This window comes from Cryptococcus neoformans, chromosome 3 (assembly GCF_000149385.1).
Source record: "Cryptococcus neoformans var. neoformans B-3501A chromosome 3, whole genome shotgun sequence".
In the NCBI taxonomy this organism is placed as follows: Eukaryota; Fungi; Basidiomycota; class Tremellomycetes; order Tremellales; family Cryptococcaceae; genus Cryptococcus; species Cryptococcus deneoformans.
In genome coordinates, this window is record NC_009179.1 from 110,673 (window position 1) to 136,904 (window position 26,232).

The 26,232-nt window shown below is 47.0% G+C and overlaps 10 protein-coding genes across 10 annotated transcripts; 4 read left to right on the top strand and 6 right to left on the bottom strand.

Moving 5' to 3' along the window:
• Positions 1–141: 141 nt before the first annotated feature.
• CNBC0360 (hypothetical protein) lies at positions 142–2,370 on the bottom strand (the record flags this gene model as incomplete). The annotated part of the gene is made up of 10 exons (XM_771449.1): positions 142–225; positions 308–463; positions 562–698; positions 772–795; positions 865–1,139; positions 1,230–1,474; positions 1,531–1,661; positions 1,713–2,066; positions 2,122–2,187; positions 2,238–2,370. The coding sequence occupies 10 exons, from the start codon at positions 2,368–2,370 to the stop codon at positions 142–144; spliced, it is 1,605 nt and encodes a 534-aa protein (XP_776542.1).
• Positions 2,371–2,841: 471 nt separating this feature from the next.
• On the top strand, positions 2,842–5,145 carry CNBC0370 (hypothetical protein; the record flags this gene model as incomplete). The annotated part of the gene is made up of 10 exons (XM_771450.1): positions 2,842–2,941; positions 2,996–3,290; positions 3,340–3,410; positions 3,462–3,506; positions 3,567–3,701; positions 3,751–3,917; positions 3,973–4,114; positions 4,166–4,203; positions 4,256–4,553; positions 4,622–5,145. The coding sequence occupies 10 exons, from the start codon at positions 2,842–2,844 to the stop codon at positions 5,143–5,145; spliced, it is 1,815 nt and encodes a 604-aa protein (XP_776543.1).
• Positions 5,146–6,268: 1,123 nt separating this feature from the next.
• CNBC0380 (hypothetical protein) lies at positions 6,269–8,740 on the bottom strand (the record flags this gene model as incomplete). The annotated part of the gene is made up of 16 exons (XM_771451.1): positions 6,269–6,293; positions 6,348–6,537; positions 6,596–6,692; positions 6,748–6,783; positions 6,836–7,064; positions 7,118–7,185; positions 7,233–7,309; positions 7,368–7,673; positions 7,732–7,742; positions 7,819–7,832; positions 7,897–7,915; positions 7,964–8,099; positions 8,149–8,211; positions 8,262–8,319; positions 8,372–8,433; positions 8,488–8,740. The coding sequence occupies 16 exons, from the start codon at positions 8,738–8,740 to the stop codon at positions 6,269–6,271; spliced, it is 1,644 nt and encodes a 547-aa protein (XP_776544.1).
• Positions 8,741–9,959: 1,219 nt separating this feature from the next.
• CNBC0390 (hypothetical protein) lies at positions 9,960–11,370 on the top strand (the record flags this gene model as incomplete). The annotated part of the gene is made up of 6 exons (XM_771452.1): positions 9,960–10,198; positions 10,251–10,500; positions 10,558–10,633; positions 10,688–11,058; positions 11,124–11,151; positions 11,204–11,370. 6 exons carry the CDS (start codon positions 9,960–9,962, stop codon positions 11,368–11,370), a joined length of 1,131 nt encoding a protein of 376 aa, XP_776545.1.
• A 384-nt stretch (positions 11,371–11,754) lies between these two features.
• On the bottom strand, positions 11,755–12,767 carry CNBC0400 (hypothetical protein; the record flags this gene model as incomplete). Its single annotated transcript, XM_771453.1, has 6 exons — positions 11,755–11,850; positions 11,912–12,060; positions 12,138–12,271; positions 12,316–12,422; positions 12,474–12,639; positions 12,721–12,767. The coding sequence occupies 6 exons, from the start codon at positions 12,765–12,767 to the stop codon at positions 11,755–11,757; spliced, it is 699 nt and encodes a 232-aa protein (XP_776546.1).
• A 630-nt stretch (positions 12,768–13,397) lies between these two features.
• On the top strand, positions 13,398–16,010 carry CNBC0410 (hypothetical protein; the record flags this gene model as incomplete). The annotated part of the gene is made up of 11 exons (XM_771454.1): positions 13,398–13,476; positions 13,543–13,617; positions 13,671–13,765; positions 13,830–14,525; positions 14,577–14,659; positions 14,716–14,987; positions 15,040–15,077; positions 15,128–15,218; positions 15,275–15,421; positions 15,493–15,596; positions 15,666–16,010. The coding sequence occupies 11 exons, from the start codon at positions 13,398–13,400 to the stop codon at positions 16,008–16,010; spliced, it is 2,025 nt and encodes a 674-aa protein (XP_776547.1).
• Positions 16,011–16,211: 201 nt separating this feature from the next.
• Positions 16,212–17,533, bottom strand: CNBC0420 (hypothetical protein; the record flags this gene model as incomplete). The annotated part of the gene is made up of 5 exons (XM_771455.1): positions 16,212–16,591; positions 16,660–16,753; positions 16,804–16,985; positions 17,115–17,402; positions 17,467–17,533. The coding sequence occupies 5 exons, from the start codon at positions 17,531–17,533 to the stop codon at positions 16,212–16,214; spliced, it is 1,011 nt and encodes a 336-aa protein (XP_776548.1).
• A 678-nt stretch (positions 17,534–18,211) lies between these two features.
• On the bottom strand, positions 18,212–18,941 carry CNBC0430 (hypothetical protein; the record flags this gene model as incomplete). The annotated part of the gene is made up of 3 exons (XM_771456.1): positions 18,212–18,421; positions 18,483–18,660; positions 18,715–18,941. The coding sequence occupies 3 exons, from the start codon at positions 18,939–18,941 to the stop codon at positions 18,212–18,214; spliced, it is 615 nt and encodes a 204-aa protein (XP_776549.1).
• A 3,025-nt stretch (positions 18,942–21,966) lies between these two features.
• On the bottom strand, positions 21,967–24,178 carry CNBC0440 (hypothetical protein; the record flags this gene model as incomplete). Its single annotated transcript, XM_771457.1, has 5 exons — positions 21,967–22,344; positions 22,434–22,815; positions 22,904–23,640; positions 23,698–24,102; positions 24,161–24,178. The coding sequence occupies 5 exons, from the start codon at positions 24,176–24,178 to the stop codon at positions 21,967–21,969; spliced, it is 1,920 nt and encodes a 639-aa protein (XP_776550.1).
• Positions 24,179–25,320: 1,142 nt separating this feature from the next.
• On the top strand, positions 25,321–26,123 carry CNBC0450 (hypothetical protein; the record flags this gene model as incomplete). The annotated part of the gene is made up of 3 exons (XM_771458.1): positions 25,321–25,503; positions 25,563–25,967; positions 26,022–26,123. 3 exons carry the CDS (start codon positions 25,321–25,323, stop codon positions 26,121–26,123), a joined length of 690 nt encoding a protein of 229 aa, XP_776551.1.
• Positions 26,124–26,232: the final 109 nt, after the last annotated feature.

The window sequence follows — 26,232 nt, forward strand, 5'->3', positions numbered from 1 at the left end:
CGCTCGCTCAAAAGTCAAACTCGTCTGAATTTTCAGCTGGACCAAGAAATCGATACATGTTTTATATAAATCTATTACTAAAATGAGAATACCAAACGTCTGCCCTTTTCATCTTCATATCCGTTTCTACCCACTTGATTCTCACGCTTCTTCATCAAACTCTTCATCAGGGATAGGAGCAACTTGCACAGGCGCTGATGGATCATGGATAGTGTCGTTAGGGATCTACATATCATACCAGAGAAAGTGGTCAGCTTTTGACGGTCGCTCGGTACACAACGAAAGAAGGGATTAAAGAATGACCCACGAAAAGAGACGTAATGAACACTCCTAAAGCACCCAAGAGACCAAAAACAAAAGTATACTTGAGAGAGATACTGTAGGCCTGACGAGCGGCAACTCTCTGCCATTCTTCTGGGAGCGTCTTGATGGCCTGAGAGGCGTGGCGGAGCTTATCGATAATCTGAACGAGGTATGATGAGGAGAAATTAGAAATTAGTCAGCCAATATGCAATGATATCACTTTTGGCCCCTGGAAGGAAGGGATAAAAGGAAACGCACCTCGGGCGAGTCGAACCTGCTGTTAAGCTGCTCGGAAAGCGTTCCTTGAAAGACGGCGCCGGAGAGGCCGACACCGAAGACTTGGCCGAGAGAACGCCAGACAAAGACGAAACCCGTTGAAGTAGCAATTTCGTGTTCTACAGAGTAGATTTTTGCTGTCAGTCATAACGGATATGGTGAAATAAGGAAAAAAAAGGATGAAAGACGTACTCTCCACAGAATTGAGCATCGCAGCTGTTCGGGGGAATTCATCAGTTTCCTGCCTCAATCGCAGTTGTCAAAAGACGAGAAGACAGAGCTTACTCAAAGTTAGGGTCAACAAACCGCTAAATCCCGCACCCATTGGCAAGACGCTGAGCCATTGGTTGGCCCAGGAAGACCCTATTTTCAGATTCGTCAATAAAGCCATAGCAACTACTGGTCCAGCACAATTCAGGACAGTCAGCCACTTGTATCGACCAGTTCGCTTGACGATATAGCCCATGATAGGGGCAGAAATGGTCATGGCGACCGAGTTGGGTAAGAGGTGCGCGCCAGCGACAGATACGGGTTGTTGGAAGACGATCTCGAAAACCATACTATGCGATAGATCAGTCAACAAAAAGGGATTAATAACAAGCGCAAGCGCCAACGCGGAGGAGCTGGACAGAAAAGTGGGAAGGACATACGGGAGATGGTAGATCATGTTAAAATTGACGATGGCAATAACACCAGCGATAATACCCACACATAGAGGAGTCCTGCGGGTCAAGAGAGTGAGTGGCAGTACAGGTTTGCTGGCCACCTTGAGCTCGACAAAGACAAAGATGACGAAAAAGACGGGGAAGATGACAGCCATGGCGATACTGAATGGATCGTGCGCGATAGATCCTGAGCCTCCGGTCCGTGATAAGAGTTGAAGAAGAGCACCGATCTGTAAAAGGATAGTTGTAAATTACCTAGTATTGTGTAATTGATGAAAAGTCTTACAGAGACAAGGAGCGAAAAAGAACCACCAAAATCAATCTGCTTGAGGTGCTTCAAGTCGAAAGCTTCATGCTTAAAGGAAGGTACAGTAATCAAGGCGCAGATAATTGTTATAGCCGCAATGGGCACTTGGGCTGCAGTGCTTGTGAGCAAATGCGATAGATAGGAAGGAATTCGTTACATACCATAAAAAGCAGCTCGCCATCCAAATGCCTGGGTCAACATCCCACCAATAGGTCCTCCCAATCCTGTACCTGCACCAAAAACAGCAAAGCCCAATCCTTGGTAAAAGCCTCTCTCAGCAGGTGAGAAGATGTCTGCCATCAGTACGCTGGAAACGGTTCCCATTCCACCACCGCCCATACCGGCCACGAAACGGGCAATGACTAACATAGGGAAAGAAGTCGCACATCCGCAGAAGAAGGTGCCAACTGTGAAGAGGATGATGGCCTGCAAGTAAGCCGCTCGCCGGCCCAAGAGGTCACTCAGACGACCGTAGAGAGGAGTGAATGTAACGTTGCTCCATAAGTAGGCGGTTCCTATGCCGTACCATCAGAAAAAAGCTGCTGAACACAATTGACGAAGGCGCCATACCGATCCACGCTTCTTGATCTGATGAATTGAGCTCTGAGGAGATTGTAGCGACGCAAGTTGCAACGACTGAAAGGTAGATTAGCCCGGATACTTTTTCGATACTGCTGAATGCTCACTCGTAAGATCTAAAGTTGAGAGGAAACCAGTCAATAGAGCAGTTGCGACGATGAGTCGTTTGCGGGCAGCGCTGAGATGCTCGGGGCCCTCAGCGGCATGCTGTTTAAGCAGAGGCGTTCTTTCACCTGACATTGCTCCTTTAGATATGCCCATGTGGATAGTTGATGGGAGGTCGAAGATAAAAAAAAGTTTCTACATCTTTTCTCTCATCTATCCTGTCCACCACTCCAGTCGACGTCGTATATAGAGATTTGACATTATTTGTCTGACTGGCGAACACCCTGACCTGCGCACGAGCTTAAGATGCCATTGCCGGCTTCTGGTTATCGGCCAGAGTTATGGTACACTTCTGCTGAGGCACCGAAATGCGTGACCATTCCGGATTCCAGATAAATAGAAAGAGATTGAAAATTGGGAGACAAAAGTCCATCGATGCGATAAAGAAAAGCAGAAGCACGCAATCTCGCGTTCGTCCTGCAAATCGTGGTGAGCTGGTCGGTAATTAGTCAACAAAGATTATTGGCTGAATAGCCGAGTACCAACTGTACATAAGGACCTGGCCATATTTTCCTATTCAGACAACCCCGAGGGACGACTCTCAGAATGCTAGGACACAAAGCGCTCCTCCTTGCTAGTGTAGGCTCGCTTCTGCTCTCTGCGGACGCTCTCGCTATCAACAAGAAGCCCAACATCATCGTAATCCGTGGGTCTCAATTGCGTGCCTGGCGGTGATTTCGCTAACGATTACCAAAAAAAGTTACGGACGACCAAGACGTCAGTACGCTTGCAAAGCGTGAATACCTTCCTCGCATCCACGAGCATCTCGTCGACGAGGGTGTCCTCTACGACAACTTCTTTGCGCCCGTATCCATATGCTGTCCCAGTCGAGTGTCTTTGCTCCGGGCTCAGTACGCTCACAACCACAACGTCACTTTTGTCAGTGCTCCTTGGGGTGGTTGGGATGTCTTCAACAAGCTCGGTTATGTTGGGCATACCTTGCCTGACTTTGTTCAGGCTGCTGGGTACAACACTTACTACACCGGCAAGTTCATGTAAGCCTTGCATGCTAACTCCCGAACCAGTAACTAATCCGCTGCATAGGAACGACCATACCGACGCCAATTGCGAGTCCTTGCCAGTTTCTGGGTTCAACTCTTCCGACATTCTTGTCGGTGAGTGACTCCCTCATCCAGACCTTGGGTAAAATAGCTTACAAGTCGCAGACCCTTACACCTATGACTACTGGACTCCCGGTTTCTCTCGAGACAGTATGTACAATCACGCCTGGACGAAGAAAAAAGAAAACCAATGGCTAATAATTACCGCAGACGGTCCTGTCAAGGTTCACGCCGGCGAATACTCTACGGACCTCGTCCACGAAAAGGCAGTCAACTACCTTGAAGATGCTCTTCAGGAAGACCGACCTTTCTACCTTACCGTTGCTCCCGTCGCTTGTCACTCCTGTACGCAATCACATGACTACCAAGTACTCCAAGCTAATACCACTTTCAGGGCTCGACTATAAGCAGCAGGGTGACATAAAAAAATTCGTTACCGACATTCCTGCAAGTCACCCCCGACATGCCAGGCTTTTCCCTGTCGAGCAGATTGAAAGGACTGAGAATTGGAACCCTGATGAGCCTTCTGGTGTTTCCTGGGTAAAGGAGCTCCCCAAGCTTGTAAATATTTGCCCTCGGCGATGTTGAGAACAAAATGTTGACGGTGCCTAAATAGAACTCTACTGAAGAGGCTTATCTTGATGAGTTCTTCCGTGGAAGACTTAGGGCGTTGCAAGCTGTCGACGAGCTAGTGGAGGATATCGTTGACAGGCTTGAAAAGGCCGGCGAGCTCGATAACACATATATTTTCTACACCGGTACGTGAACCCCAAAATTACTAGAAATATATCTGATCATATACTTCACAGCGGACAACGGTTATGCTCTTGGCTCCCATCGCCGTCAGGTAAGTACTCCCCGCTCCAGTCACAAGTTCGTGCCTGATCTTCTACTATCAGCCCGGTAAGACCCTCGGTTTCGAAGAAGACATCCATGTCCCCTTTATCGCCCGAGGTCCTGGTATCAAAAAAGGTTTCCGCGACAGTCTCTCATCTTACGGCATGGTCGACCTTTCTCGGACCATCCTCGACATTGCCGGCGCCAACCCGGATTACACGGACGACGGACGAAAGATCAACCTCCACCAACATGGGGAAAAGAACCTTGAGCACCAGATCGCCCGACATGCTATCAGCGAATACTGGGTTTTGGGTGCGGATGAGGGCGTGTTTGGCGGGCACACTCGACTGAACAACAGTAAGTAGTCGGAAGAACTTCAAATGATCGTCCTTACACAAAAAGAGTTTCAAACTAATAATATGAAGCCTACCGAACTCTCCGTATCCACGATGAGCACGACGGCAAGTCTCACTCTCACTCGTATTCCGTATGGTGTACCGGCGAGCGAGAACTCTACGACCTCGAAAAGGATCCTAAGCAGATTAACAACCTCCTTTCTCCTCTTAACGAACTCGGCGCTTTCGCTCCTTTCAACTCTACCGCTTCCAATGGCGAACCTGTCCTCGTCCGCCATCTCCAACATCTCCTTAACCGACTTGACGCCGTCCTGCTCGTTCTCAAACGATGTACCGGCGAAGCATGCCACAACCCTTATCGCGAACTCTTCCCTTCATCCCAAGCTACCGGCGGGGAAATCTTCAAGTTCTCTCAGATTCTTGAAAGCCGATTCGATGACTTTTTCAAAGACCTGCCCAAGGTTCAGTTTGATAAATGTGCATTAGGATTCCAGGAGGAGCTGGAGAAGCCTGATTGGAAGAAGGAGTGGGCGTATGGTTCGGATGCGCGTGATGCGTCTATTGGTGGGGGGATTGTTTTCCAGGATTTTTGATGTAGACGAAGATGGAATAGAAGTAGTATAGTTGAAGTAGTTTAAAAAGATGCCCAAAGCATGGCTATTGTGAGGACAAGGTGATGAAAAGGAACCATTGATCCAAACGTACTGAGGAAAGCGTCTGATCCAGCAATCGTCTAGCGAATTACTGTAGCAGTGTCACTGCTGTCCTCGTAGAGGCCGGAAAAAAAAATTAAAAAAACACGCTACCTGATGCTACTTTTAGTTTCGTGTCCTCGGTCGTTTGTCTACAGCACGAGTAGTAGTTGTACTTGGACCACTAGATTCAGGCGATTGGATTGCTGAACTAGAGACTTTGAACTAGAGACTTTGAGACGATTAAGCTGCTTGGGCTATGCATTTTATCTACTCGTCGAAGGACTACGCCTCCTTTTTTATACTATCTTTTCCAACTCTACGGGCTGACTCATCTTTATCACATTTACGTACCCTGCATCCTCTGCTCGGGCCTTATCTCTCCCTAAGGCTCCCTGCACGGTCCTCCTTCTTCTCTTGTCTCTCCTCCTCTTCCATCTCTCGCTCTCTCCTTGTTGGCGCCTCAAACTTCTTCTTCCCCGCCTTCCTCTCGTCCTCCTTTTTGTCGTCCTCCTCCTACACCCTTTCCTTCCTCTATACCCTTAAATTACCCACTTCGTCTGTAGTCATTGATTCTTGATCCCACGTCTTCTTATTCCTTGTCATTACCACCCGAGCTCCATTGCCTTGTTTGATACATCTCTCGCCATATCTTTCTTGAATCAGGGACTTTGGAACACTCAAAATTGATCAAGCTGACGATCAATGAACCGGTTGCATAGTAACAACGAATCATTGGTCTCCCCCATTATTAAAAACAGTCTTTTTCTTTTTGCACCTTCTCGTCGGCATCGAGATTCGCTGATAGTATCAATACCCTATTGCATTATTAAGATAGCACTATCAACGGATTACAGAACGCGATAAACTTTTGTATCTATATTCTAGTTGGGTGACAACATTCTATAATCAGACGATTCGCTAAAAACCAATACACTTCCGTAAGTAAAGGAAATGAACCAAGACAGGAAATAAAAGTACAGCCGAAGGAGAAAATGGTGTGTTGATGAGTGGGAAAAAAAACCTAGTGCAAGAAACGGAAGTCCAGTCTAGTCGGAGATAAATTAGCATGGAACGTTATTTGACGATTCCACTAGACTCACCTCTTGTTACCACTGTCCTTGGTGGTCGCGAGATATTCCTCCTTCTGTTGGACGGTCCAAGAGTCCCAGATCTTGGCGCGCTGCTTGTTACGCCAGATGTACCAGGCCTTGGCAAGCCAGCATATGACAATGGAGGCGACACTGATACCGATGAGGACTCGGTTACCCTTGTGGTAGTAGGGTGCGTCGGCTGAGCAGGGATAGACTGGTTAACCAGTGACCATATTGACATAGAGAACAAAACATACAAGGTTGATAGACATTGGAAGCAATAAGTGCTGAGGCTTGGACAAACATGTTGTATACGGAACTGGCAACAGTACGTGTTCGCACGGACCCGGCGTTCTATGGTATCATGGTATCATCAGGACCGCCTTATGAGCATTACAATTCGACTTACCATGCTGTTCATGGAGACCAAAATAGGATGACAGTACTGCAGACACGCTCTCAGTTGGATAGATCTAGTAAGCACAACAATCACTTACAGGGAAACCCAGAAGCAGACTGGTAACGACCCATTTCACCCATCGATTAGCATCGTCAGGGAGAGCGACAATGACGATCAGGAAGGTCAGATGCCAGAAAGGCTGTACAGTCGTGACCATAAGGCGCTCCTTGAGCCTCTTGGACAAGAAGGAAACACCAAGGTTCATAAGGATAAACAAGACGTTACTAGGGATAGTGAGCAAGTTGGTCTGGAAGGTAGTGAAGTCCCTAATACAGATGTAAATTATAGAACTGATATGCAACCAAAGTAAGACACTCACAAAGCCTTAAGTGTAAGAGTAAAGTATGCGCTGATAGTGGTAGGGACAATGAAGGCAATCAAACCGATCTAGTAGGAGTGAGCTCACGTATGGATCGATTTCGGGATCTACTCACAGCATAGAGAGGCCACATGTCAAAGTCTGACACAGAGCGCCAAACATCTTTAAGGGACAAGCCTTCACGGTTGTGCACTGTAACGACATTAGTTTCTGAGACATCGCATCACAACAAGCACAGCAGCAGGCATACTAGAAGACTTGGTGTGGTCGTCTCGGAGGACCTTATTGACAATGATGGTCTCCTCTCGATCGGTGAACCATCCGTTGGGCCTCCACCACTTTTTGGTTTGAGTAGGTGAGGCGGGTAGATACCACCAAGCCCAAAATCCGATGAGGAAGGTAAGGGCACCTTCGATGGCGAAGAGCCACCTCCACCCAGCAAGTCCGTGAAGGCCTCGCATCTTAAGAATAGCAGTGGCCAAGAGAGAGCCGATGATAGTGGTAGTAGTCATTGAAACCCAGAACCAAGAAAGTCGAATGGTGAGTTCAGCGGAAGCTGTGGCGACATGGTTACTACATATCATTACAAGGTATAGCCGGCAAGAGGGACGTACTGTAATAGTAGCTGTTGGTAGCAGACCGAGATTTCACTCGTAAGCATTGAACAATACCGAATTTGATGGCGACGAAATCCAACTTACGATAAATAGAGGACCTATTGAGGACAGCAGAAGCAAGTCAGTGAGGTGCAGAATAAGAACTGAACGTTATATACTGACTGTATCAGCAACAAATCCACTATGACAAAGTCAGTATGGTTTGTAGTATCGTGAAAGATATACTTACCCTTCGAGCAAACCGAGGAGAGCTCGGGTAGCATAAAAGGAAGACTTTCCCTTGATAGCCACCTGACAGATAGCGACAACAGACCAAGCCATCATTTGGATGGGGATCCAGACATCACTGCCAAGCTTCTTCGATACTAGTTGAGACATCAGCTCTGAGATACGAAGTCCAAATAAAAGACGTACTCATCTGTGATGGGAGTTCGGCGGACAAGAAGCAAACATAGAAGATGGTCATCCCAGTATTATCTGGTACATGTCAGCATGTTGTTATCATGGCGATGAACACTGTCACATACATCCTGCGGTAGTGAGGCCAATGTCCGCGAGCATTCCATCCGAAAGCGCATTGGTAATCTAAAGTTCACATGAGTAACAGTTACCTTCGTTGGTGGCCTTGAGCTCTCACATTTCCACGATCCAATTGAAGAGCTGCGAAACAAAGACAAGCAAAAGCAGCCACACGAATGTCTATGCAAACATATAAACATGTGTTCATGTGATAGTGAATAAACCGTCACTCACCCAGTTTCCTTCTCAACTTGGTCTCCTCCTTTGGTGTCCATTTGGCTTCTGGATCCCATCGATGCTTAGACTCGTAGGAGTCTGGAGGCTCATACCATTTGGCGTCGAGAGTCTCGACAGAATCGTTGATGTCTGAATAAGAAAGTTCACCCTTGTCCTCAATGTCATCTTTGATAGGAGAACCTGGTTGATCGACAGGTCGAGGATTAGTGACAGCGTGAGTGTCTGCTACAACAGGTACGGCGGAGGACATGAAAGTGATTTGGACTTCGTTGGATTCGTCGAGGATGTCGAAACTCGAAAGATAAGACTAATGCTTTTGTACGATCTACTCCTTACAGTCGCTTCAGTGCCAAGACCCATAAAAAGAGGAGCCCTCTTCCAAAGCACGCTTAATGGCACGATTTGTATTCGATGAGGCGCTCAGTGTTTTTAATGACCAATATGCGCATCGACGGTGAATTAAGTGAGAGTGTATGAATTGGCATCTTCTCTTTTGAATCTGCAAGTCACGTCAAGACATAAAATTGAATGCCAGGGCATAAATTGGCATATCCTATCGCGAACTTGCCTTTCACATGTAAATGACCGTTGCAGATGATGATCACCATGAGCATTGTAATTTCCATGATAGGCGGCGAGTTGTTGTTGACGACCCAGGCACCGTCGCGAGCAATGATGTGATTTGCACCCACCGGTTATTTATCTTCTTTTTAATTTGTGAAAAAGTGGCGTCCTCCGATCAGCATCTCTACTAATTAATTTAAATAAAAAGCATCATCCTACGTCACTGGATATCAAGTGCCCGCCGCAAGTATTTTTGTTGGCGTTTATCTTTAGCACGAAATCAATGATAACTGAATATCCAACTCATCTGACGTTGGATCACACAATCTCTAACCGTCTTCCATCCTCACGTCCCAAAGGTGATATTTACCATACTATAAAGTCATGCACCTCGAACTATTCCAGATCCTGGAGAACAAATTCCGAATTTTTGAACCCAACATACAAACGTGAACTCTACACCATCCCAATAATAGCGGGTAAAACGACCAGGACCGCACAAAAACCAACAACCCGCAAAGGCAAGATCTGCAACTGCGAACATCATCATCATTCGCAACTAATCCTTACTCGTCAGCTGGCCGTCTGGGAAAAGAACCCGGCTGATTTTTCTATTGAATAACCCCAGGGAAAACAACTGCAACGAGGTAACGCCAACTTGTGCCGAGCTTGTGCAATATTGACGATTAAAAGCGTGCGACCCCTTCGTGTGATATAAAACGAAGACAACGACATCCCATTGTCATCGTTGGTTATCGGTCAAAAGCGAAATCATCTAATCATTCACTCAAGCGGTCAATAAATCACTTATAAGATCAGCGCCACATACACTGCTCTCCTCTCGATTCAGCAATAACTTCATTTTCTTCATTTTATAACTTACTTTACCCTTCTAACCAACAACGATGCCTGTCGCCCTCGCAACTTCCCTCACCGACCCTGTTGAGTCCATCAAGGCTGGCCTTGCTGCCGTCGATGTGAACAAGGAGACGCCCTTCGACCTTCGAGCATACTCTCACTTTGACTCCACCCCCAGTATTGGTACTGAGTTCCGAGACTCTCCTTCCAAGGATGGCAAGCCGGTATTGAGTATTCGAGACATCCTTGGGAATGATGAGCGATTGAAGGCCCTCGGGCGGCTTGTGTAAGTATGCTGAACGGCTCATCGCAGGAGTTGCGACTAACTGAAGACGTAGTTCTGAGCGAGGTGTCGTCTTCTTCCGTGACGCCACGATCTCCCCTGTAGAGCAGAAGGATCTTATAGAGGCTCTTGGTGCCCTTGGAGGAAAGCCCAAGACTAGTGGTCTACACGTCCACCCTCTTACTCTTGGCGGAAGTGAGCTTGGTGATGAGATTAGCGTTATCTCCAACCAATTCGTTTTCGACAAGAACTTCCAGAAAAGTGATGACACTGTTTTGAAGAGACCTTTCGGCAATACTCTCTGGGTACGTTGAGGGTTATTATGGCATTACCTGGGAATTAGCGCTCATACTTCACCGCAGCATTCTGATATCACCTTTGAGCCCCACCCTTCTGACTACGCCACTCTTCAGATCAGAACCCTTCCCGAAGTCGGTGGTAAGTACATTCGCTTTAAGAAACATCAGCTGTTCCTTCACTCACATGACTCAGGTGACACTCTCTGGGCTTCCTCTTACGAGGCGTACGACCGTCTTTCCCCCGCATACAGGACCTTCCTCGAAGGTCTCACTGCCACCCACGTCGGTCAACATTTCATTGACATGGCCCGCAAGACCAACGCCACCTTGCGAGAGCCGCGAGGTGCTCCTGAGAACGTCGGCCAGCACTTGAGCGCTGTCCATCCTGTCATCAGGACCAACCCCGTCACCGGCTGGAAGGGTCTCTTTGTCAACCGAGTCTTTACCAAGAAGATTAACGAATTGACTCCTCATGAATCTGACCGTTTGCTCGGATTCCTTTATGAGCACATCGATGGTAACCACGACCTTCAGGTCCGATTCCGATGGGAGGAGAACAATCTTGTAAGTCCCAAGTTGATTAAGGTATTTTGGCGGGAGAATTTGTTGACGTGAATTCGCTGCAATAGGCCATCTGGGACAACAGATGCACTTTCCGTGAGTACCATTTACCGTTCACTTACCCACACTAGTGCTGACCGCGTTTTAGACTCTGCCACTTATGACCTGGACAAGAACGTTCGAGTTGGAACCAGGTCTGTTTCCGTGGGTGAGAGGCCATTCTACGACCCCAAGTCCGTAAGCCGTCGTGAAGGTCTTTACAATGAAAAGGCAGAGCTTGAAAAGGCAAACGAGGCAGTCGGTGATGGGTTGTAAACTAAATATTTTGGGGCCTTCGGAAGTTGAAAAATGTAGATTTTTGAAGTTGTAAATGAAAGTCATTGTCACCGAGTAGTATTGCATGTTTTCAGTGATATTCTATGTGAATGTGGTGCACTTACTATGTATAAGACTGGCGACATTGACTGGATTTAAGCAGGCAACTTACGGGGTGTACATGATGCCTAGGCTTCGAAATATCATCGTCGAATGGCGAAGAAAGATTCGTTTCGCCCGTAACTACTCGAAATGCATATCTCGCCTGTGCTGCCTATAATGCAATGCATGTATAGATCTTGATTCTATCCTTGTGTGATATCTAGCGCTCTAACAGCACGCTAGTTTATATAGTTTATATTCACATCAGCATATGCCGTAACTTTAGCAAGGGCCTCTCACCTCTAGATTGAACAAATAATCGTCCTTTACATGAGGATATAGATGTCGTACACTCTCCGCAAGCTTGAAAAGATAATCCTGAAATCACCATAATCAGTAGCGGCCGGGCGTAGGGAAACAATGCAGCTGTGACACTTACTTTGTTAGGCCCAGATGGGCCTTCACTTTCCAAGACGGTCTTCGCGAGAGTATCTAAGGGTTCGAAACCAACTAAATGGCGTGCTGCGTCAGTCATTTTGCAGGAGAAGAATAACAGAAGCTCACCGAACGCTGGGTCTTCGGGTTCACCTATCCAAATGGTTGACTGAGACTCAAATCAATATGATAGCAGAAGTCAAGCCAAACTTAAGATTTACACTTTCAACAGCGATAACTTCTTGCTTCCCATCGGCTGATCGGGTATATACAGGAACAAGATGGCAGGTGTAACCGTGCTGAGTTTGTGATCAGCATTAATCGATATAAAGTCAAAGGGAAGTTTCTCTCAAATACCTTTTCTCTATACTCTGATTCAAAGTCAGTCATAGTCCTCAATTGTTTGACTGTTTCTCACCCATGTATGCTTTGACTTCCTCTGCTTTCTCTGAGTCTATTCGATAGGCGATACCCCACACATAGTCGTCAGGCAATATTTCATCATCTTTCAGTGTCTGAGTACGGTAATCAGTTCCAGTCAAGGAGGAGGAGAACGGTGTACTAACGATGCCTTCTAGACCATGCCACACCTTTGCTTCCACGACTGTGACAACTCGGCCTGGATGCTCGGGCGTTCCACGGTGATCAATCGATGACTGGGCAAACCTGCGGACCACACCCTTCACATAACCAGATACTTCAAAGTCAGCTTGTGGATTGTCCAGGTGACAACTTACTTTGTTCCACTGCATGTGGTCTAATGAGGATCTGTCAACTGAACTCTTCAGTCGCTAGTTTGAGGGAAGCACTCACGGAGGTTTGAAGATCAAACTCCCGTAGCCGAAGACCCAGTAAACCATGGTTCTTCTATTTCGTTTTTATATCAATGAACGTCCACCAATAGAGAATGCAAGGCCGTGGTCGTTGTTGGAGAAAGGTCACAGACTGAGTAAATACATAATTCCAGGATAACCTTCTTTGATGTTCATCTGGTCTACCATTCGTAATCCGTACGCCTTCGGCAATCACCACAAGTCATAACAAAAAAAGGAAAAAAAAAGATGCGTCACCATCCTTTGACACCTTTGGCAGAGGGGATTCTCATAGGTAAAACATGGAATTACAATAGTATGCAACTTGTACTTTCCAGCTTGCTATTTTGACCTGGCATACGACCAAAGTATAGTAATGCTACTCCCTTCAAAAAGGAAAATACATGCATGCATAATGAAAATAATCGCTCTCTGCGATTCTTTCTCAGCGTTTTTCGGATCGCCGCGCGCAGCCAGTCATATCCGAAATCAAGGTTCACCAGCCAGATTCAAATCGTATCGTGTCGTCCAGATCTCCCCTTATCCAAGTCCAAGCCTCCAACTCTTCTCAAACGGTGCCCATAGTACTGGGTCTTCGGCGACAGCATCTGAATCTCCTTATCCTCCTCGCATAGCTGTTCTTTGACTGTGAGGCACCGCACCGTCGTACGCATCACCATGTTCAGACTTCCGTCCGCCCTTCTATCTACTCTTCTCTTTTTCTCAAGTATTTTCCTACGCAGCCATGCCTTCCGAGGTACGTACACACCATTTCCATTTGATGGACTATGGCGAAGTCACGACTGACTCTCATCTTTCGCAGTTCCTATTAGCGACACAGATTCGCTGCGGGAAGTATGCTCTGGCATGTATGGAGGCAAAGACGCCTATATAGAAGGTTAGCCGAAATTGAGCTACCTCAATACGTCCAAGCTGAACTGCTTCCTACAGTTGATTTTGACCAAACATCATCTGGGCAAGTTGCTTTGATAATCTACGAGTGGAATGATGTCCAGTACCTGGGAGCGCAAACTGGAGACGAGACTGTGAGTGGTGCCATCGTTTTGCATATGGTACACTTATGGATACTGACCACTGTCGCATGACTAGAGGACATACATATGTACAACATCGGCCGTCAGATCCGGTCTTTGCTCAAATGCCCAGCTCGGTTCCTTCCTTACATCCTTCCCCGACGATGTCTCTGCTGAGTCGTCAAGTATCTTCACAACACCTCTCAAATTCTCGAACGACTATACTCCAACTCCCACAACTGATGAAGATGATAATAATACCCTGCCGACCGAAAATGAGGACCAAGAGGAAACTTCCACCGAAGTTGCTGAGGAGCCTGTCCAGGAGACTGACTCAGTAGACGCTGATATGGATGAAGATGAGGCTGATCAGGAACAAGCTGAACAGGTTGAAGGGCTGGCTGAAGCTTTGGGGGATGGATGGCAAAAGAGGCAGGTGGGGGATATCGTGAACCGCATTGTAACGGGTGTGGCAATTTCGGATGATGAATCGGCTGAGGACTCTGAAGATTGGACGGAAACCGGATCGTCCACAGCCGATTCAGACTCTACCTCCACGGCTCCGGTGTCGGTCCCTGTTTTCAGTGCTCCCATCACTTATGCTGTTCCCAAGACTGGATACTACTGCGTGGGGATTGTTCCTGTCACACTTGTCAACTCGAGAGACAGTGTTCGAGAACGACAAGCTACTCATGCCGAGTACTCGGGTATGGTGTTGTTCCGCAACAACTTTGCTGGGGAGCTGCCAGCTGTAGAGTACCCCAAGATTCACGTGAGCTTCTAGCTTCAAAGATTGCTTGCCAGCGTTGCTGACATTCTTCAGTTCTACTTCGCTTTGAGTATCGTGTATTTCGTCCTTGGATGTGGATGGGCGTACCTCTGCAGCAAACACCATCGGGAACTCCTGTAAGGCTTTATATATGCATGGGGAACAGTGAACATACTCTGACAATCCATGTTAGCCCTATGCAATACTACATCTCCGGCACCATCGTCTTTCTCATCATCGAGATGCTCGCCCAATTCGCATACTACCGCTATATTAACAAGCACGGCGGAGGTACAGCCTCCCTCGCTTTCCTTTTCGTCATCGCCGTTTTGAATGCGGCTCGAAACTCGCTCAGTTTCTTCCTCTTGCTTATCGTCTGCATGGGTCTCTCTGTTGTCACTCACAGTCTAGGTAGTGTTATGAACAAGGTTAGGTTGTTGACTATCTTGCACTTCATTTTTGGTGGTGAGTCGTCTTCTAATTGTCATCTATCGACAAGAGCTAATGTTTTGAGTAGTGTTATACTCTGTGGGGACTGTGGAAGTTGAGCTTGACGTAAGTTCCTTGCATACGCATAGTTTAGGACGGAGTTGACAACCTGATAGGATGCATCCTTGTTCACTGTCCTTCTTCTCATCTTCCCCCTTTCAATCACTCTCACCGCATTCCTTATGTGGATTATCGTCAGCCTCAACGGTAAATCTTTTTCCCACGCCTCTACCCCATTTTTTGGCTAATCCCCTTTTATGTAGGTACCATCATGCACCTTCAAGCTCGTAAACAACGTCACAAGCTTCAAATGTTCCAACGTCTCTGGCGTATCTTGGTTGTTAGCGTTATCGCGGTTGCTGCCTTCTTTGTTGTGTCTAGTATGAGCTTGTCAAACAGGATGAATGAAGGTAAATTCTTCGCTGGCGGAATGCAAGTGAATTTGGGAACGCGGGCTTAAAAGGCTGACAAATATTTATAGACTATACTCCTAATAGTTGGAGGTATAGGTGGATCTTGTTGGATGGTTCTCTGGCTACCATATACCTATGCGCTTTTACAGCCATTGCTTATTTATGGCGTCCGGTGAGTCTTTTTTCATGTCACACAATTTCGAGACCAAGAACTAACCCCTCGGTTCCTCCAATCGCGCAGACCCGAGACAACGTTCGTTTCTCCATGTCACAGGAACTCGCGCAAGACGAAGCCGAAGCAGATGCTGAAGATTACGAAATCGAAGCCCTCGAGAACGGACATGGTCGGGGCCTCGGCGGGCACCAACAGCTTTCCCAACATGATGATGAGGATTATAACGAGGATGAACGAAAAGGGCTCGTGAGAAATGGGGTAGGGGAGGAGAATGTTGTCTTTGCGATGGGGGATGATAGTGATGAGGAAGAGGATCATGTGCATGGACATGGGAGGACAGAGTACAGAGATAGCGAAGAGGTCGGAAGAAGTAGCGAGGCGAAAAGCAAGGATCGTGGAAAAGATGATTAGGGAAGGAGGACGGTATCTTTTGATACATGAGTGGTGATGATGAAAAACACTCGTGACAGGATTATGCACTCATATTACACTTTTGTTGGGCATTTATGGCTCTGGAACATCCATCCAGAAGAGTCTACAACGAATAAGTATGATTCCCGGAATATTCGACTAACTACTCAACACGCCCTTCTGAAGTAACCTTACGAACCCTTATGACCCCACAGGGCCAGTTTCTCCAGCCAACCTCATCCCTTTTATCGTGGCATTCGATCTTACAAGCACCTTTTCGTTCAATGGCGCACAAGCCGGTGGGGGTCTGTTAGGATCTCCGACGGTGTTCGATAATGTTCCCAATCCGGACATACTAATGTCGATAACATCCCTGTGCTTCAAAAACTCGCCCGAAGAGAGACATACCCCTGCCGGAGTTCCGGTAGAAATCACATCCCCGGGCTGGAGGGTGATACCCATTGAGCAGGTGGCGATGAGGGCGGGGATGTCGAAGATAAGCTGTGAAGTGTTGGCGGATTGACGAATCTGACCGTTCACGCGTGTTTCGAGCATCATATTGCGCCAGTCTAGGACAGAAGCTGAAGATGGGTTAGTGGAAGTGTCAAAGAAGGCTTTAACTTCCTGCAAGGCGTTTGGATAAGCTTACAGTGGACGGCGTAAGGTCCCATAGGGCAGAATGTGTCTAGAGACTTCCCGATGTAGAATTGCTTGTGGTCTCGTTGTCTTTCTCGAGCAGTGACCTACCTCGCGAAGTCAGTGCATCCACAGATCATTTGCAATTTTAACTCACATCATTGATGATAGTCGCACCCCAGACGTAATCCCAAGCATCTTCCCTGGAGATTTGGATGCCAGCTTTTCCAATGATAATGCCTAATTCACCCTCATAATCTAATGTCTGAGTCACTCTGGGATGAGGGTAGATCTCCTGGTTGGTGCCAATAATTGACGTTGCGCGCTTGGTGAAAATCACTGCAATCCAGATCAATCAAAACAACTGAATGATCGATTTCAAACAATACTCACCAGGGAAGTCAGGTTGAGCTTTATTATCACTATTGTCAAAACCACTGTTATGAAATTCTCTACTTGAACGTCAACCGACATATTTGACGAGCTTAAACAGCGATCGCACCCACTCGGCATGTTCCCTGTAGTTTTTCCCAACACAAATAACATCCCTTCCTCGAAGAGGTGCAAGAATTTCTACAATGTCCAAGCTTTCCATAGGAGCACCGTGAAGTAAATGGCGATGTGTCGCGTCCCATTCTTCGATGAGTTGCTGCATCGTCCGTACAAGGGTATTATCAGGGAAACTGAGCGGTGCTACGAACTGTTCGGTGGAGTCCACTAGCCCAACTATGCCCTGGGGATGTAACCTTGATCGATCTGTAGCCAGAAATATCAGTTCACCTGTCGACTAAGTTTCGAATAGACGTTCGACATCACTTACAGGAGACGAATTTCATCTGGGAATCAGTGGACCCTCTTCGAGTCATGAGTTTTTCGAAGAACGACATGATTCCGGGTTTGAAAACGTGTTATCTGTTACACTGACAGGAATGCAATTCTAGAATGATATGAATGAAGAATGACGAGCTTGAGTAGACGACCTTGTGCGGCCTTTTCTTCATTATTGGTGGACGTGAGACGGTGGGGCCCCGTATTTATTATCTGCTTCTTCTTCTGCAATCTCTGAGCTCGGACATGTCCGTCCGTCGGAATTCGCGCTGAAAAAACAAAAACAACAAACGAATATCTTATCATATCAAGCGATGCACCATGGTAATGAAACAACTATCGAAACCAAAACAACTATGAAAGACCGTATATGTGCAGCTATTATCACCAAATGTCCTGTTCTCTATCAGTTCTGAAGTCCACTTCTGCTGTGTGCCTCCGTCCAGGGTTACAGATTATTGGAGTTGATATACTCTTTCCAAAAAGCTTCTGTGGCCAAACTTTACGGGATGGACCCGTTGTGATACTAGTCACCACCAGCATTACCGCTGTGGGAAACCCCAGGAGACTGAGGGCAATGGACTACCCAGTGATGAGGCGAGTCACACCGAAGGCAGGGATCGAGTGCCGACGACAGACCACGCCTGACGACCACCCCCCTTTTTTTGATGCGATTAGTATACAAAAATGCATGTCATAATCATGTCCAAGAGTAACAGAACAGAGCGGTGTTCCTATCATCTTTCTTGCAGCTCATGTAGCTCAATCTCCTCTGTTGGTCCGGCAGCCTCTGATTGCTTGACGTTATTTGTACTGGGTCCAGCCTGAGGAATACTGTTTATATCACCACTAACGTCAGGCTGATGCTCGAAGAGAGGTAATCCTGCTTCTGGATCTGAGGTCCATCCGATTTCGAGCGCTGATTTCATCTCTCTTTTTACGCACAGCTAAGTGAGCGGGGTCTGTCAGCTTTCTCCTTTTTATAAAAAAAAAAAAAAACCAGCTTACAGCTTCGGCAGAAACAACCATGAGGACTGCCCCACATGCTTGAACCAGCCAATAAAACATTGATGTAGGGAAGGAGGCGGAGTAATAGGTCGTCAAAATAAAATGGTTGAAAATGAGAGTAAGAGCGAAGTCAAGGATATGTGTCGGTCGACGAACGATATAGTACAATGGCAAAATACTGTGCTCACAGTCAGGCATTGTGATTAACACGAAAATGAAGGGGAGATCTTACTCGATGGCAAATGCCAGCATCCACGTCCCAGCGATAACCCATCCCCTCTTCTTATCCACCCCATAATCCCACATCTCCTCCTTCATTTCCTTCATTTCCTTCATTCCCATTTCCCCTTCTTGCTTCACTTTACCAATCCACTTGCCTCCTGCCCAAGCGCCTCTCAATTTTCTCCATCCCTCAACACCAGGAAAAGTCCCCTTATTCACTGTCGGCCGCGCAGCCATTTCTCGCCAATCCATCACATGTGACACAGTCGACGGCCCGCCAGAATAAGTGAGAATGTCGGGAGATGTGAGTGTCGTAAGAAACGGAGGGAGAAGGGTTGAGAGGGTAAGATAATGGATGGTTTGGAGGGAAATTATTTGACAAATGATTCTACAAAGAAGACCCAAGGGTGAATTGAGGGCGACGTGAACGACGTGATAATACTTACAATAACGGATCCCATCCTTGTACCCGCATTGTGACCTCTGTCCACCGCTCTTTCAAAGGAATATAGGATTGACTTGTGGGATTATGGGCGAGTTGAGGATGTTAGATAGCTTGTTTGCGTGAATCTGAGTGATATGCGATTTGCGTGGTTGTCGCCATTTAAATGATTGCTAGCCACGCGCCAGGACAGGAGTTCTTATACTGCAAAGCGGAGTTAGTTATAATCTCCTTTTGCCTTTAAGAATGGGGAACTATATAAATATACATAACCCCATTCGTAATTATATTAATAACTGAGGCGAGGGTTATGTTAGGGGTTCCACTGCCCGGCGGCGAAAATCGGGGTCATCTCAAAACAGACAGCGATAAGAAACCAGATGCTACTTACGTTGTCTTTCCTCAAAATCGACTGTGGATGACTCTGTATCTTCTACCTACAGATGTACTTCTTGGTCTATGCAAGTAAAATGCGGAGTGGCCGCTCTATGTATACTGCTTGTGAGTGTGCAATGATCCCTTAGGAGATGCGTCTCAGGAGGATAGTAATCTCCAGTTAGTGCAGCCCCGGCTTCCGTTTCATAATTATGGCAATGCCTCGGGACTCCAGAAATTATCGAGAGCTATTGAATTCCCATTGTGCATTGACAGCAAATGAGTGAGATACATATTTGTCTAGTTACAGGTCTTTGATCTTACACCCAAACCACCCTCATTTCCATCCTCATGTCTACTGCATCTTGCGCTCTTCTCACCCCATTGCACCGCAATCGTCTTCGAAACTCGCTGCTCGTTGAAACTGCCCATTGATACAGAACTACTACGCGAATCCTACCCTCTTCTTCGTAGGCTTTTCATCGACAACTTCCTTGCCCTGTTTCCTCCTCCTCTTCTCTCGTTGCTTTTCTACCAATTTTGCTTTTGCGGCTTCCTGCATCCACGAAAAGACAGTCGTTCGCATCAGCTTTTATACCTCATACACGATTCAAGATATCATGTCTATGAAAGAGAGACGGACGGAGGTGAAAAACCCGAAAGGTCCCATAAGGAAGAATGTGGACTTACCAAAGCCTTTTGCTTCTCTTGTCGTTTCCTCAAACTTCCGTCATTCTTCTTCTCCGTTTTCCCATCTCCTTTTTCGATGTGCGCCTTGGCTTTGGCAACTTTTTCCGCCCGTAAAGAGTCCTTATCCGATGTTATGGAGGACATTAACGAAAGCAGGTCCTTCTGTTATGTCGAATCAAATCAAAGGTTTGAGCAAGTGCAAGAAGGCGAAGATGTATGAGGCAAGTCGAAGGGATTAGGATTAGCGAATGGGAATTGGGAAGGAAAATGTGTCGAGGAAAGCAAGCTGTCAGCTTAAAAGTACACCACTACAGGCGCCTTTTAAGAAGCGACCGGAACGTTCAAGGAAACAAAAGACATACCTTGTCCTCGACAAACACCTTGCCTTTCTTTCCCGTTCCTCCGGCTTTACCTTTCCGACCCTTGATTTTTTGTGCGGGCTGTATCCGAGGCTGTGATGAAATAGCGACGGGAGACGCGGGATCAGGAGATTGTGAAATTTGGGAGCTCATACTTGTTTTGATTTTAAGCTAATGGTGAGAAGGTGATAGAGTGTAATAGAGCCGATTTCGTTCCAACGCGAGGTGGTTTATAGTCCGGAGATGGAGAAGAATTCGAGTCTGAGATCTCAACGATAGTTTGTCCTCTGAAGCGGTTATTTCCTGTCTGCTCCGTAATGCAATCGTGATTATATGATAAAATGATATAAGTAAATAGGTGGACGTTGTTGTTGTCGTATTTTTTCTTAAATCAATCAAAACGTAAATGGTGGTGGGTGGAGGTCAAAAATTTCAGTTATCAATTCTCCAAACCAGCATTGGTGTCCCGAAATATACCAATTCAGGGTTTAAATCATTTTACGGCTCTGCATGGGTTTTTATGGCCAAAATTCCCATCCCCGCCGTCATTGATGTTGTTCGTTTCACCTCCTAATATCCATCTCACCGTGATGTAACCAAAATTTATTATTTAAACCCTTCTCTCCCTACGCCCTCATCATCATCTAAAACCCCGCCTCAATAATATCATTGACTCCATTTTGTCCGTTTTACCATATAAGCTACTTTCAATTTCACGTTTTGGTCCGACCAAAACCCAAAATTCACATTTTACGTAAGTACCAAAACGCGTTTTGGTCGTGTTTAAAGGCATCATCGATGGACGTTCCTTCCTTCACACGCATACTACTTCTTCAATCGTTGCTAACATTTCTTCTTATGAGGCAATTTTGGTCATTAAAAATCGTGTAGATAACTGTCAAAAGGTTTGGTTGGCCATCCTCGGGGTTGACCGAGAACCCAAGCCTCACAAAAAGCTCGTATACGTTTTCCAAGCACAGTGTCCAATGTAGCCGTTCCAAGGCTTGACTCTTCAGCACTTAATTTAGAAAGGTGCCAAAAGCTTCCCAAGGACTGTGAGTTTTACAGTCAACACCTGTTTCACCACGGCAGCTCTACCTGACCCGCGAAGCAGGCGAGACAAAAAGGAGACGAGCGACTTTGTTGTACCTGCTACCGGACCGTCTCGCCACAAGAAAAAGTACATTGGATTCATATCAAAAGGAACACTGAGACCACTGAGACATCTAGATAGACGCAGCATCTAAAACCTAATAAAGGACAAAAAATGATAAAGCATTGATAAAAGAGCATCGCGTCGGCCGTCCGTCAAACACTGATGTGCCGATATCAGCACGCTGTCTGTGTAGGAGTTCAAAGCTGAAAGATGCTTCGTCATCGAAAGATCAGCTAACCGCTAAAGCTTGAGTACAGCAACCTCCAAACCCGTCCGGTTCTCCAACTGATCCCTCGGTTTCCCAATCGTACTCTTCGCATCAGTCGTCACATCCCTCCAATTTGCGTTCAGTATGAGTTCGATATCCCGCATCGATTTCATCATTGCTCTCGTGGTCTCTACCTTTTCTGCCTCCTTCTCCTTGACCGAGGCGGAGGATGACAGGGAAGGAGCGGGGCAATCGTAAGTTGAGAAAGCATTAGCAAATCCCTTGGTGGTAGGGTGGTGTGAACGTTCGTCCACCCCGAGGAGTTCGGGCGCTGAAGTACGTAGGGTGGGAAGGAACGGCTGGTTGAGGTGGGAGAGGATGACGTGGGAGGAAAGTATTTGCGTTGGGAACTAAGATCATCCGGAATCATTAACGTGCCAGGACTTTTCTTTTTCAAACCGATCACATGTAGCGGAGGGAAGAGGCGGTTAAGACTTACAGCAGTCAGTTGAGCAATCTGATGCGAGATTCTCAACACAAACTCATCTAAATCAAGATCACTCTGATCATAATAAAACGGCATCTCAATCTGCATCCCAATCTCCAAAAATCCCAGATAAATCACACTAGCCACCGCTGTCGCGGGAATTGCCACCCATCCGATGTAAGTGTAAACCTGAAAAGGGATGAAGAAGAGGTAAAAGTAGACGGTGAGGTGGAGGTGAAAGGTGTACGCGGATGGGATGGGAGTGGTCGCGATTTTTTCTAGGTCGGAGATGGCCCTTTGTAGTTCGAGGATAGTGGTCGTGATGGCTGTGGATGTAGTTGGGGAGATGATGGCTCGACGGTTGAGATCGGCGAGGTAGGAGGAGAGGTACATCCTTCAACCATCGTCAACTCTAGCTACTGTCTAGGTCTTCGGTTCTGGTCTTCCAAACTATAGGTGACGGATAAAGTACAAACACTTACAAAATTTCCTGAGGAATCTCCATCGTCGTACCCATCCTCCTTCGCTTTCCACCCCTTGTCCTCTCCGTCTGCCCTTGCCCCTGTTTCTTCCTCCATCGAAACAGATCGTACACGACTTTGAATATCCTGAGCGGCGGGAAAAAATCCCATACTTTAGGAGGCGGTGGGTGACGAGGAGGCATGAGTTCGACTGTTTCCAGGGTGACTTGTTCATCGGAAGAATTGTCCCTTTGGTTTTGATGTTGGCCTTGATGCAAAGACGTTGGAAGGATATCCCTAGAAACTCGGATACTCCTCCTCTGCTGGATCGACTTTCGTCCTTCACGTTTCGAAGTAACCACAAAGACTTCAGGATCATCCGTCTTCACGAAGGCACTTGCAGACTTGATCGCCTGTACCGTAAAATCTTCGTGGCTCGGGCCCCACAACTTTTCTTCACCACCGCTTTTTTCTTCCTCATCAAGGAAGAATGGATTTGGCAGGTTGGGCTGATTCAGAGCGTCTTGAGTAAATGCGACGGGGACAGTAAGAGGTACAGCGATGTCATCTGTTGCCCGACTAGCTTTTTGCCTTGGGAGTCCGTTATGCCATAATGCCAAAAGATGGTCGCGGGTGATTGGCGGATAAGACGCGGGGTTGTATTTGGGTAAGAAGGCGATGAGAGAGTAGAGATCCGAGTAAAATGGACCTGTCTCGCCTCGGAGGGCGTGCTTCATAGATACCGCAAACGCTTGCACCTGAAGGGATCAGATTGTCAAGTGTAATCAATGGATGGTCAATATAAAGAAACTCACCAAACCGACATAACTCTTCTTCTCGATCAAACCATGCAACTCTGCCCTCACTTGTGGGTTCTGCCTCTCTTTCACCTCTTCTGCCAGTTTCTTCATCCTCTCATCCTCTTCTCCCTTTGCAGCTTTCCATCCATCTCCCATATCATACCCTGTCAAATCAGTCTCGATGCTACTGATAAGGGAATAATCTGAGCGGGATGGAGAGGGGTCGGTAGCCGCGGTATGAAAGGTGGCAGCAGAGGGTTTCTGCGTAGGGCCTGGGACAGGAGTAGGGGAAGTGGTGACGGATCGGAAAGAGTCGCTTTTGGCGGTAGCAGTGGGAGTGGGCGGGGGATCCTTTAAAGGTTGGGAGTCCGGCTGGGTTGGCGTCGGTTGTTCCTCTTTAGGTGGGAGGGTGTTTGGGACCTAATGCCAAGTGAATTAGATACAAAATGCAGGAGGAAGCACGGAAGCGGCGATTTACATGGATCCAGATGAGCATGGCAAGTTGACGACAAATGGTCGTCAGATTGGCCCAGCTATTACGACCTGTTTCGGATTGAGAATACAGTAAATGTGAGGCTACTTCGCACTCACCATCCCACCATCGGGAATACGAGTTGTTTGTCTTGAACGAGACCACTAAGGACCTACTCTTGGTCAAAATGTGCCGTCACTGCCCAAAGGAAAAGAACGTTGGAAGTCTCATGAGGTAGCAGACTCACACGATAGTACCGAGTACTGTCAACATGACAGAGTTAATGCCCAGATTGACGCTTGTGAACTCGCTCACACAGACCACCACTGGACAGGCACATCAGTACTTGATTATATACATAATATCTTTGGCAATCCAGATTCACTGGTTGCGACGCCCGTGAAGAAGAATACACCCGGCCAGATATCGCTGACAGTCCGTCCGTCAGCAAAAGCCCTACCTGATGAAGGACGAGACTCACTCCAAGACCGTAGAGGTGAAGCGGTAGGCGACCCATGCCATGCCGTGCTTGAAGGGTCCCATGGGGACCACCGGGGAGGGCATAGAAAGTGCGGATTATGGTCAGTAGAGGAGTGAGTAGAGAACGACAGCGGTCAGTAAAAGGTGGTCAGTCTGAGCAAATTGCGAAGGCATCTAGCAGATGAAAGCTGGTAATATCGACGGCTGAAAATTGCAGCGTTGTGGCTCGAGGCTGGAACTGCGCTGTGAGGTCTGCCGGTTGTCGGAGTATTCGCAGCTTGTTCCAAAGGCATCCTTTGTCGCATGGCTACCCGGAGTTTAGTAGTAGAGGGCAAAATGGGGGCTCAAGGAACTAAATTTGGAATCTGAAATGAGAATAGGACAGTCTGGAATTGGGGAAAGTAAAAACAGCCGCTGCGGCTTGCTGGAATCAAGGGTGATCACGGGATGAAGCATCGCTTTATCAGTGTGAAGAGTCGAGATCCGCTCCTTTTGACTTTTGATGTGCAAAATAAAGAAGGGCGCAGGCACAGTCATAGTGCGGTGTAGCATTACGTAATTCAATTTTATGGAACGTTGGCTCGGGATTATTCCATTTCGTCGTTTCACCAGTGAACGACGAGAGCAGTCTCAGTGACTCTTTTATTCACCAGAAGACTCTCAAGGCTTCGGACACCATCTTCACAATGGAGACATATGCTTACCCCGCATTTCCACCAGAGTACAGCAATATCCACATTGCGCTTTTCAAGAATGTCACCAACGCGCCTCAGATCAGAAAACGGCTCATCGAAGCGTCCCAAATGACCGGCCCAGAGGGCGACAAGGCAAGGGAAGAGGTTGACTTTGGGTTTGTAGAGGCTAACTTGGTCCGTCTCTCCCTTATCCTTTTGACCCGGTTAAAGCTGACGCAACTCTTTGGTATTAGTTGGTCTCGAAAGAACATCTCTTAATCGCTATCCTCTCAACACTCCTCTATGCCTTTCCTTCTACTGGTCCTGCTCCTACCGATCCTCCTCCCCTCTCTGACATCGCCGATCCGGATGTTTCTTCTCTTTCTCTTTCATCTTCCTCCGAAACTCGACAACCCAAGACACGGTCACACAACCTCCACTCCGAACTGCTCCTCCTTCTCTCGCCAAACAATAACATTACTGACTCTATTCGGCGACACGGTGTATCTGACATTACTACCAACCTGGCTGTGGTAAAGTTTGGGAAACGAGGAGATAGGGTGGAGGAAGTGTATGAGGCGATGAAGAATGTTGTAGAGGGGGAGTTGATCGGGTGGGAAGGAATTAGTGAGGGGACTGATTGGGCGAGGGTGGATAAGGTGAGTCTCGCTGTTAAGTGATGTTGAAGGCGAAAATTGATGAGATGATTGTAGATATACAAACTCAATGAGCTGAATGCTCTCAAGACGGCGGATATGGTCGAAAAGAAACGGACAGCAGTTATCAGCACCGTTGCCATCAAGAACGTCATATAGATTATTTGTATTACAACATCAATCATTACAAGATATACCCTGCATATTATACCCCGTAGATCTTTAATAGACATGCTATACCATCATCTGAAATGGGCTAATCGAAGAG